Here is a 12,893-nt window from a genome sequence, read left to right as displayed (position 1 = left end):
AAAGCATTGGTAAAAAGACACACAGTTTACAATTGGTTGTGTAGGGTAATTTGTGAAATAATCTAAAAGATACCAAGCATAAGAGCACTCACATTGGCTTTGCCTTTTCGCCAGTAAAAAAAAAGCCATTCCACTGTGAGAGAACATGTCCATACCGGCGGCAGCTATGTAGGCTAGTATACCCACATAAGAACACCAGTCATGTTGGCTTAGCTCATAATGCTAGTATTCATGCCACTGTAAGAAAACATATCCACACTGGGTATGCCAATTTAGACCAATAGGTCAACTTAAGAAAATTAATCATGATGGCCTTGCCATAGTGCCAGTAAATAATGCCATGCTGCTGTAAGAACATGTGTTCATTCTAGTAGGCCTGTATCCCATGTTAAATACTCTATTTGGCTTTTCTGGTAATGCCATACCAGTTTAGTGTGCTCCACATCCCCACCACCTCTGCAGGTCCATCACTGGCTGTTCTTATCATGGGGAACCTGAATCCTTCCCTCCCAACAATCACATTCATTTATGCACCTGACCCATTCCCCAACATTTACACAAACACATTAATTCTTACTTGCTTTCATTAACCTGCTAACCTGCCCCCAAACCATGCCCACACACAGGGCTGGCCCTAGGATTTGTGGGGCCAAGTGCGGCAAATTAAGTGTGGGCCCCTTAATGTGCATTTGATGACATCACAGGAAGTGACATCACAGGAAGTGTCATCACAAGATAATGACCCCTACCTGTGTAGGCATGAACGAAAACATAGTAAATATATATCTCAAATGAACTTTCCTACATATATATACATATTACATGGCCTGCGGTAGCGGCCATGTAGTTATGGATAAGTTGCTCATCTCATAGGAAGAGCTCTTTTTGGGCCATTTATAACTTTGCTCCCCCTGGACGAATCCTCACCAAACTTTGCAAAAAAAGTATATGGCCCACTCTGAGTTTGGTGAGGTTTGGTCAAGGGGGGGGACAAAGTTATAGGGGGGTCCCAAAATTTATTTTTTCCCATAGACATAATGGGAAAAAACTTTGCTCACGCCTACAGCCCAAACTGCTGGACGGATTTTCACCAAATTTGCGGCAGAAGCGGCGGCTTGGTCCTGAAAGCTTGCTTTTGTTCATTTGGTGTAAATCCGTCCAGTACTTTTTTTTTAACGACCAAAACGTAAGGCAAAAAAATTAGTGATATCTATGTCCGTTCCGCGGACTCACTTCCCTGTTCGGTCCGTGGACTGGCCTCTGATTGGCTGTACTGTCCGCAGACTGGCCTCTGATTGGCCAAATAATTCACTGACTTTTGTGTGGTCTGCGGACATTGGGACGCGGCTGCTGGTTGGGTGGTGGAAAAATGTGAAATGCGTCTGTTTTCCTGAAACACCCGCCATCTTGTATTCACTGACTTTTTTGGGGTCCGTGAACAGCGCGGTGAAAACATAAAAAAAAAACAGCATTTCACTTGCCAAACTCAACAAACAATCTCTCAGGATGTGGGGGGGGTGAGGATTGGATTGGATATGGCTATAAGAACCAAAAAACGGGTTGTTTCACCCCCGAAAGTCCGCGAACACTCCAGAAGTCCTACGGCAGTCCTGTGGTGTTCGTGGACACATCAGATGTCCTAAGACATCTGTTAGGACATCTGTACCTATTTCTGAATTACAGGGTTGGGGAAAAGCTGTTTTTGGATGGCTTATGAGCTTTGCGCCACTCAATGAAACTGCATGCAATTTTGCAATTTTATTCTAGACCTAATCCTGAATGGTTTTACAAAGTTTTGTGGGATTCTGTCAAGAGGGGGCAAAATTAGAGGGGGGGTCCCAAAATATTGTAACGGCATATAAATGTGGTGTCATTTGAAGAATCTGCACAACATTTGGCAAAAGGATTTTGGATATAAATGGTTTTCTAAAGATTGGTGGGAATATCAATGATATTTGTGATGTCAACTTTGATGTCCTGGGTGTTAGTCTTAGCAGTGCAAGGAGGTGGCGCGAGTTATGGTTGCTTAGCTTACCATAACTGTCGAATTACATTTTATTTTTTGATTTTGCTTGTAACCATAACGTCCTTTTAGCAACATTTTTTAACTGAATATATATATATATATATATATATATATATATTTCATAATTAAGAAGGAGTAGTTTCACTTCTTCCAAAGAGGGACGGCACTCTCCAAGATGCAGTCATATGCCAGTTCCAATTTTGTTGAAATCAGCCCATCACATAACGGCAAGTTTATTCAAGTATCCAGTTTTATTTTGGCATCAATGAGACAGATTAACCACGGTACAACGCGTTTTGTAGCGCTTCCGCTGCTTGATCACGTACAAATGAACAACTGTTACACCACAAAACTTACAGAGGACTGGGTTTTTTTTAAAAGTCAGAGGCTTAGGACGGTGCCCGATGCAACACGTATTGTCTCCAAAAAGGGTCCTAACTCCTCTCAAAAACTCACCCTTAAGGATACAAACAGATCTGTTTGGAAACCTTACGAACTAACATCCTCAATTGCAACAAATGACACTCACAACTCTGATTGGAAAAATATATATATCTCTATGTTTTATTACAAAATTCTTTTTTATATATTATAAAACATTTTTTATAAAAATCAACATTTCAACCACATCAAATCCTAATATGCTGAACAAAAAGAAACTGAAATAGGAAAAAATAAACAACAGGTACAAAAGAGGGTCCTAAGATAGGACCTGAAAAGTTCTATATACTTGTGAATTAGAAACCTGCACCATTAATAAACAAAAAAAAACAATCACTAAAAGCAAAAAGTGTTTAGCTTTGTGGTTTCTTTCAACATTACAAAACAAAACATCCAATTGTACACTGAACAAAACACATGACATAAAAGATATGTATCATTAGCATCTTTGGTAAAACCACAAGTTTGATGTCTAATCTGGAATCTCCTATGTTAGTACTGAGATTCTTTCAATAGTTCTTGGTACGTAACAGCTATTAATTCCTTAATGAAACTGTGGCACCATTCTCACAGACACATTAACCCGACATGTTTCATTCCCATTATCCTTGAAAAGGGTTGGTAACGAGAAATTCATCAAGGGGATATTTTGTAAACAACAATTGGCATGTCGATTACTAGAGATATTACGTATACATTCTGTGCAACTTGATGCAAAAGAGAGAGGGTAGCTCTTTTAGGATGGCTTCTTTTATTGTGGAGTACCAACCTAAGCAAAGGGGAGAAAGACAACCAGACGAATCAGTTGGATATCTTAGGAACAAACACTAAATATAGTAATTTGTTGACCTTCTCAACTATTAACAAATTGAAGGCTTAGCTCACTGCCAATTTATGAATAGTAGCAGGGGTAATGGTAGAGGCTTCATGTGTGGAAGGTCTGATCTCTGGAAAAAAGTGAGGTAGCAAAAACCTAGTCAGTGACTGTTGGAAGATAACAGGGTATATTTTTTCTTGAATGCAGTAACACTTTAGGGCTTGAGTCAAAATGTTGTTAACAGCAGCAGCGAAGGCCAAGCTCCTATTTTCTGCTTGTTTTCGCGGCAAACTGTAAAAAGTGCATTGAACTTTAAATATTGCACTATCTCGCTTCTATGCAGGCTCTCTAAAGCCCTACTCTTTATGTAAAAAAATATATAAATATGCACATCTTGAGACAAAAAGTGGGCCCAGACTCGTCGAGGTCAATTGCTAGCGGTTCTTTGAGCTGAATAGCTTATCTAGGTGAACAACACAAGTTGTTTATACTGTGTCAACAGGTTGTATTTAATGTTAAAAAAGTCTGACCTCTTGTTAGGGTCCCTTTGTTTGACTGGCGGCTCGAGTGTAGGATACTCATGCAGCCATGTCCATATCGGGGCGTTCGGAGTCGGTTCTTTGCCGCCGTGCTATTCCCTCGCAAGTACTTGGCTGTGCCTGGTAAAACAAAAATTGGGAGAGAGGCTGGCTCTTACAAAAAGTAAAATGCCCTGGGCAGACTCAAGATCTTAGTGCATCCAGTATATTCAAACGTACAGTAACACTCGTGTGTGTTGCTTCTGTACTTACGATGTTAGCTTTTATCGCCGCATTTCTGAACTCATCTCGGTCTCTTCTCAGTCGCGCGTCTGCATCAGTAACACGTAACTGTTTGACGTTACATCGCGTCAGGTTGTATATGCGGAAGCGTGCAGTCGGGGTGTAGAAACTGATGATGCTAAACAACTTCATTGTCCGTGTATTGGTGGGGGCCATCTTGGATAGGGTCCAATATCAACTGTACTCTACCTACAGCATTGTTAATGAAGCAGAATGACCCGTCCTCTGAACCCTATACCAACGGTGTGTTGATTGCATATATCCTTAACACACCTTTGTTCTGCTGAGACTCGCTGTCTTTGTGAAGCAAAAATGCACTAATCTCTTAATTGGTGAACATAACCTCTTATATTTCGTATGACTTCTACACATGGATTGTAACTTATATAGGGAAATATCAAGGAAAACTTACTGCTAAACTCGAATGCATCCTTGAAATGGGGCTGATTCCTTTCACAATCTATTCCAATCGATAAGTTCGTTGAACCTGTCTCTACAGAGTTGCAAAGGTAGATTAATCTTTGTTCTTTATCAAATAATCTTTTATTGCTGTGTCTTCTTTTCGATCCACTTGTGACAGGACACTCCATGTTAGGGATTCCGGTGTATGATCCATGGCCAAAAAATGGCCCACAAGGGGAGCTGTTATGTTCTTATTTCTAATGCAGCTTTTATGTTCTGTGATCCCTTTTCTTATTTTCCTTTCTGTCATTCCAATGTATATTTTTTGACAAGGACACCAAATCACATATACTACCATCTGTGAGTTACAGTCGGTAAACTGTTTTTGCTGCCAAGGTTTTTTTAGGCCCAAATCTACTTCCTTTGTGCGCTTGATGCTAGAACAACAACTACAATGGCCACATGGTGTATGTCCAGTTGGTTTTGGCATGCCCCAGGACTCAGTCAGGGTCATCTGGGGTAATTGTACCGAAATATCGTTTCTAGTAACCAGATCTTTTATATTCGGACCTCTCTTAAACGCGCATAGTGGTCTGGTGATCGGACACTCCCCAGAGTCTAAAATGTGCCAATTCCACTTAATGATGGCATTCACTTTTTGTAGACAACTGTTACACCACGCCCTTAAATACAGATACATGCAAAACTCTATGGTTCTGTAAGTTTTGTTTGTCCATTTTCACTTTCTACCCAAATGAGGTTCTATAGCTCCCTTTGGTGAATGCATTCGCCCATTTTGTAATAGGTTTTATATTCATTTCACCACTAGTTTCAAAATCACCTTTTGTGTGCGATTCATATTTACGTAGTTTTTCATATATTCCATGTGTTTTCAGGAATAAATAAATATAACAGAGAAACTACTTGATCACTTTTATAAAAAATGTATATAAAGTGCTTAGTGCATAAAGGAGAGATAAAATGTGTAGTTTCATTTCTCGCACACTTAATTTTATATGAATAAAATAAAATAAAATAAAGCCATTCTTGTTTTGCAACTGTCTCTAATCTATTTAGAATACAATTATTCCTTAGCTTCTTTCATGTAGGCACTTGTTTAGTTGTTAAACTTGTGCCAGATTTATTTAGTCTTTGAGGTTATGTACAAATCGTGTTCAGACAATGTATAATTTAAAATATATTTATATAATCTGAGAGGAAAATTTCCAATAACTACACTAGCAAAGTTTAAAAGGAGCCCAACAATTTATGATTAAATATTCCAAAGAAAACAAAATCCAAACATGAGACGTGCGCTTTAATGGGACTTTTATGTGTTCTTGTGGGCAAGCATCTGCTTTGGAAACATGAAAACCTGGTGTAAAATCCTAGTAGCTGAACACTTGAGCAAGCAAACTTTTTTTTAATGCTAGCCTCAAAAACACACAACACGGGCTGCGTCCATCCGTTGAAAGAAGTGGGTGGACGCTGTCTACCCTCATGTATCGACGTGGGCCCTGAAAATCAGTTAAGGGCCAGAACCAGAGAAAATATCCCCTCCAGTCTCCAGGATGACATCCTCTCTTGTCACATCCTTGGTAAATGTTCATGGCCCATTTGCATGCATCATGTACAATGTGAGGAAAATGTTACATTGTACTTAAACGCTTTTTGGCTTGCTAAATATAAACATGTGGCAACAAGGTTAATAGCTAAAACGGTTTTGTGCGATATGTTTTATTGTGCTGTAGGAAGGCACAGATTGTAGGCAGCGAACTGCTGCTTTGCATGTGATTTCAAAATAAAAAAAAATCCCCTTTGCAGTTCTGAACACGTCACGAACGCTTTGTCCCCGAGAATGGTCTCTTAAATAGGCCATCACTAGTAAATCGCACCCACTTTAAACGCTCTGCTTTAAGAAAGTAAGTGATCAGCAGTGCTTACGAGGCCAGCAGCGCCTATTGGGCCGCTGGGGGGGGGGGCATTTGTCTCAGGAGGTTGACAGGCAGCAAGGTGCCTCACCAGAAGAAACAAAAGGGAGCCAAACCTCGAGGGATAACAGCCGCTTTTGAAAAAGATAAGCTTCGCCTTTGTCATGCATGTTGCAGCGTGTGCCGCCCGCACGCTCAGCGTGGACTGCAGCAAGCTGAGGGACTCTGAGCACACGGCCCATGCTGCAGCCGGCAAGAAGAGGGAGTCAACGGCACCCTCTGAGCGGGGCCCTATGAACGCGGGGCCAAGTGCAGCTGCACATGCTGCACACGCCTAGCGCCGGCCCTGCCCACACACACACTCACACAGACGCACTGACACTCGTGCGAAGGGCAAAGGGAACCGACTAAGAATGACCTGCACAGGCATTGATTCAAGGAGAGGCGGGCAGTTGGGTGTTGAATCTAAGTGTTGCAAAAGAGTGCCCCTGAGCAAAGCGATTGATAGAGTGCTCTTTTTGAGAACAATGATCCAATCAAATGCATTGCTTTGCTCGAGCAATCTGCATCCTGTCCTCGGTGGCTCTCAATAAAGGCCGACAACACAACGGAAGCCCCCTTACGTGGAAAGACGAATGAGGGCTGAGTATAGCTAGGAAACAGTGGGGTGTAGTCTTTCTACTAATCCATTTATGACATACTCTTAGTCCAGTATGTATTGAGTTCAATAAGACGTGGCCAAAGTAAATCCCCCTCCAAGGAACCCTTAAAAAAAGTCCTGGAAATACCTGGTCAACACACAGGGAATCCAAAGGTGTTGGTATTCCCCTCAAAGTGTCACACATATATTACAATCCACATGTTTTCTTTTCGGTTGTGGTTCAATCTGTAACCGTTCTTTATTAAATTTTTTATGACAATTTTTGTAGAATTCTTCTTCATATAATGTAAAAATTGCAAGAAAATATGCAAAAAAATCATAGACAATCTGTAATGGTGAATTGAATGTGAAACAAACATAAATAAAGCTTAAATCACATTGGTTGAACACTTCAATGCAGTCAAACATAACATAAAAGTACGCTGTAGTGTTAACAACTCCTAAAGCATATGTGTGTGATCGGCAGAGTTAGAACAGGATTCAGGTATGTCAATAAAGGCCATGATCCTTTATAGTGGTTCCAGAAAATACTAAAAATGGCTCTCACAGTCGGTGCACATACTGAACAGCGTCTGGGCATTCTGCCAGGGGGAACACAGCTACCTAAAGCAGTTGTGGTCAGAGGTCCAACAAGAGCAGAGTCCTTGATGCATAAGCCATGCGCATTTGCAGGGTCAAGAAACCCACACACAAATAAGGATGGCCGATGGCTCCACAGTCTTGAAAGGCTAATTGTAGGGGCCGAAAGATACAAACAGCATCTCTCCTTGGTGAAATTATGTGGAAATAATGTCTTGCAATTATTTAACAATTTTTGAAAAAGTTATGTTATGGAAAGAGATACTGTAATTTTCCACAAAACATAAATGCATTGTTTGCAAATATTTATTTATTTTATTTACTTGTTTAATTTTATATAGCGCAGACCGGCCCTGGGGCATTGTGGCACTGTTACAGAATACTTGCTTAGTACAGACTTACATGAAAAGGTCGACAGTGCGATATAAGATGGAACCCAAGCCTTGAGTGGTTGGAATCAATGGTAATGTCCGTCACCCACCATCAGTAACAAGAAACTGTCAAAGGACAACCACCCTTAATTGCATAGCAATGCCCGAAAGAGCAGGAAAAACATAGCTCTTGGGTGTCCCTGGGCCCCAGTCGCCAATGCATCGCTGCCATTTCAAATTTTAACTGAGCATAGTGCATTAAACACAGCTTTTTCTTTTTTTAATTTTAGGAACAAGAAGACCCGAACAGGCTTGCCACCAGCTGGCCGGACTATTACATCGACCGCATCAACTCCATGGCTGCGGTGAGTACTCTGCAGCACACTATGAACCCCAGTCCACCGTAGAGGTGGCAATCGCAAGAGACGCGGCCAGATATCTCCCTTTTTATCGTACTGATATAAGTGTAGGTTGATTTTACCCGCAAGGCTCGCTGTAAGGGGCCAGAGATGTTACCACTGTAGGGAGTGTGACTGTGGTTTGGATTTGACCCCTGTTTCCATCGATATGCAGTTGGATCCAGGCACCAAGTGACTTCATACCACTTAGCGCAACCTACCAGGTGATAGAGAAATACCCGAAGGTCTTGCCCAACAGGGAAACAAAGGGCGGTTTTGTGGGCCAGTTTGGTGACTTGGTGTACTGTGCAACTGGTAGGCTCGATCAATTTCTTGACAACTTTTGCTTTCAAGGCACCATTTGCCGTACATTGTCTCAAAAGTACTTTTCCAGGTGCAAAGCAGATTCCATAAAAAAATCCTGAACTGTGATCATGGAGGTCAGGTGCTTTTGCCGAAGTAGATACTTTGTCCCAGTTCACCTCCCGAAAAAGGGATATGATGCATGATATTGCTGTGATTCTGATTTCTGCTATGTTATTGTATGTAGCTTGCATGATGCCGGTCACCACTGCAGTGATCTTACTGCACTGATAGGTTGTCAGAAAAAAACGTTGTATATTGCTCCCACCCGGGGTAGCCAGAATGTGGAGAAAAAAGAAGGGAAACCGGGGCTAAAAGTGGGCTACAATGAATAAGAGTCCTAATTCACTTAAAGATGGGTGTATTCAAGAGTACTAGGACATGTATTTCGTTTCGGCTTCATGGGACTCTGAGCCTATGTTTTGGGTCATCATATGTAGCAGACCTTGCCATTTGAAACCAGGTGGGACAGACCCATGTGTTCGGTTTCTTCCTGAATAAGACTGGAGAACGAATTTATCCTGCAGTGCTATGTGAGTGGAATCTGATAGCGCCCCCCCCTTTCCAGCATTACTTCCTCACAATTATTTTTATTAAGGTGTTTATTGAGTGTGGATGAAGCTGGGGGAACGCTCCACTCCGGATTGTCTTGCTGCAAACGTGGGATCCATTATGATATGATATAGGTCATTTATAATGCGCCTGTACACAAGTGTTTCTTGTCCAGAACTCCAGTCACATGCTGTATGGCACTGGTAGCCTCTGGATTGTGTATTGAGGTTACTTTATGTTTCACGCCACACTTATTTAATTCCATTTCCATTCCTCAACTAGATAATTGAGTCCATTGTCCTTTAGTGCATTATCTGAATACTCTTAACGATAACAAGAAATGTTTTATAGGAACTGGATCTACTCGTCGCCCACCTTCACCGTACATAAGGTACAGCTTGTCATCTGCTGCTAAAAAAAAAACGACCTCATCCCTGCACTTACCTGTATAGAAGCCTTTGTCACTGGATTTGGCTTCCAGCTTCAATGGCACCCTTGCCTCTACTACATTTCTCTATTATTTTTTATTTACTGCGAGATCTGCGTACAAAAAGTCCTGCTGATGCACGAAGATCGGAAAAAGGGGTTCCCACCCCTTCTTCCTTCTCTAGCTCTTCAGCATCCGTTACAAAGCTTCTCAGGTGATCGGTGAGGGATCAGGCGGGGAACTACTGAAAGTAAGCACTCTTACTTTTTGTTTGTCACTGGCCCTGTCCTTCCTGATCCAGGGGTCTCAAAGGCAGAGCCTGGACTACCAAGGGGATTGGAAGTGGTAGCAAACTGTATCTTTGGTGACCCTTAAATAGCATCCCTGCTTCCCTTAGTTGATGATCCTTCAGAAATGAACCCGTTATCAAGGTGTTATCTTGAAACTACAGTACACAAGCCACACAAGCCACTACACGAGTTGTCTAAGGTCCTCGCATACACAGATTTCTCCACTTGACTTGCAGGCCACCATTAAGGGAGGCACCCATTCTGCCCTTGTTGCACAATCTTTCCAATTCTTTATGTTCTTCACCAGGTAAAGACACCTTGAGCTTCCTCCGGTTTAGAACCATCTTTTATCAGCGCCTCGTGCACGTAACCCAATAGACACCTATTGCTGGGTGCAAAGATAGAACCGGGATAAAATGTACATTTTGGTTTGGTACACTGACACACTTCCATACAACTGTTACACTGTAAGTCATTTGTGGCAGTCATAGGGACAACAAGGATTATTTGGAGGATGTGCAGTATTTATGTATGTGTGTATGGGATTTACAATTCCCATACCTAACTGCGGAGCAATGGCCGGCTGTACGTACTGGATGCACCCAGAGGGTTACAAGAAAGGGTGAAGGGGTAACAGAGAAGCTGGGATGGCTAGTGGGACGGGCGGGGTCGGTGTAACGACACAGATCTATGAAATTCCCATTATAGGCATCCAAGAGCTAATGTGTTTTTTTAATGTAAATAAATGAGGACAAAGGCTAATTACAACTTATATTTTTCCATAGAAAATCTAAATGTGTATAATACAGATAAATGACCAAAAAAATAAATATGAAGGAAAACAGACGGAATTGGTGCAAAAAAAATAACATAAAACCGGGAGCCTTATTTATAATGCAAGGGCGCACAGATAAGGCTTAAGTATGATACATGGTGTTGCAGAAGGCAGAAAAGTTTTTTGTACTACATATTTCCTGACAGAACCAATTTAGGGCCTAATTCACAGAACGTTTTCCAATGTGGTTTTACCATTATAAAACGCGTCTATGAACTAGGCCCTTAGTGAGTGAGAGAGAGAGAGAAACAGAGAGAGAGAGAGAGAGAGAGAAACACACCGTGATCTGCAAATGTGCACAACTAAGGATGGCAAACGTTGGAGAGTGGGGGTGGGGTCATGTGCGAGCATTACAGGAATAAAAACAACAGAAAAAAAGCATCAGAATTGAGAGAAAGATTCCCCCTCCAAATGAAATAGGGTGGCGGAAATGTAGCTCTGTGGGGCCATGTTGTATTTGGGGCAAGCAAAATAGTCTGACTATTTTCACATGTATTTAATTTCAAGAGAACGGCTTACTTCCTATTTCATTCGTGACAATGCCCGCTCCCCCGCCCCCACCCTCTTCTGTCTTCTTCGCAGCCCCCGGTGAGTCACGAGATGCCACAAGTTTTTACTATAGAAAAAGGACTGACATTTCATGCCCGTGGCAGGGGCGCTCAGCCACGGCTAACATTCAATGTTGCCCATCAGAATTAATTAAATATACAATAGAATGTCACCCAGATCAGGTGACGGGGTCTGGCACACATTTCCTCCCCCTCTTCCTCTCCTTGCCAGAACGGGAAGAGAAGCACCGGACCTAAAGTCTGTGCCACATTTGGGCATCCGTGCTCTGCGCCCCCGGTCCGTGCCTCATCCAACCCCTTGGGAATAGTGGAAAATCAGGCGAAGTGAGACACAAAATGGACACAAAATAGGGCAGACTTAGGCCGTTCTCCTCCGGCAGAAATATACCCCTAACCTAACACCAACTTTAGATGGTTACCAAATAGAGCCGACCTGCCACTACTGAGGCCAACATTAGCACAAGGCCAGTCTAGTTTTGAGACTTTTTGTTAAAGTGTAAATAAAAAAGAAAGCAGCAAAACGGCTAGCGACGATATACAGGCTAGACAGCGAGAAAAGTTCACGAGGTAAACATTTACAGAAGTACCATGGCCCTGTAAAGCACCAAAGAGCAGCATTGCGTTCAGGCCTCTATTGGGGGTTAGTGCCCACAAACCAAACTTCCTGATTGGCTAGTGAGGGGAAAACAGGAACTAATGAATCAATGCCATAGAAGTTTGGTTATAGTCGGCTCTTCTTTAAGCCACATGTCTGCCTTTCATTTATCCTCCGTGGCCTCCTTGCCGAGGCTGCCAGCAGGCGTACCACTTCTATGCCCAAAGAACTTGTGCTTTTGTGGTTAAAAAGAGTTGGAAAAGAGATATATATATTTGTCATAGATATTACGGCTAGGAAGAGAGGCAGTAAAGACCTGTGGGTTTGGGAGCCACTCTGCGAGAAGCACATACGCCTTTGCAATCTCAATACCGGTAGCCAATCTCTTATCAAAGTACACTTACATTTCTGTATTGCGCCACTCGTCCAAAGACCTCAGGGCGTTCACGAGGCAGGCAAACAGAAGAAAAACAACCTGAATATCCCTGTCAAACAGAAATGTCTTTAGGTGTTTCTGAAATTCAGCACAGTAACAAAGTATTAGTTGCAGAGCATTGGACCCTAACTCAAATAGTAAACTTGAGTTCCCACAAGTGTTAGGCGACACAGGTTTATTTTGATTATGTTGTCCAGTTTTCCAATTATCTGGTTATTTTTGCAACAGCCGACATGTGTTTCGGTCTTGTCACACTTTTCAAGACATGGGCCCTCATTCCGAGTTAGGACTACACCATGGAGTAAATAGCTCCATGGTTGGCAACCATGGAGCTATTTACTCCATGGAATACCGGCATGGTGAATGGAGTAATTTCCGG

At 42.1% G+C, this 12,893-nt stretch overlaps 1 protein-coding gene across 3 annotated transcripts in view; it reads left to right on the top strand.

Moving 5' to 3' along the window:
• The window catches only part of DAAM2 (dishevelled associated activator of morphogenesis 2), an 858,328-nt gene that overhangs the window by 396,677 nt on the left and 448,758 nt on the right, over positions 1-12,893 (top strand). For all 3 annotated transcript variants that reach the window (XM_069608749.1, XM_069608748.1, XM_069608750.1), the window contains one exon: positions 8,340-8,414. In XM_069608749.1, the coding sequence (XP_069464850.1) occupies positions 8,340-8,414 (75 nt within the window). The remainder of the gene's footprint in view (positions 1-8,339; positions 8,415-12,893) is intronic.

This window comes from Ambystoma mexicanum, chromosome 4q, assembly GCF_040938575.1.
Source record: "Ambystoma mexicanum isolate Mex_15411 chromosome 4q, UKY_AmexF1_1, whole genome shotgun sequence".
NCBI classification, from domain to species: domain Eukaryota; kingdom Metazoa; phylum Chordata; class Amphibia; order Caudata; family Ambystomatidae; genus Ambystoma; species Ambystoma mexicanum.
Note: the sequence above shows the minus strand (reverse complement) of the source record. Positions and strands in the feature narration are given on the sequence as shown.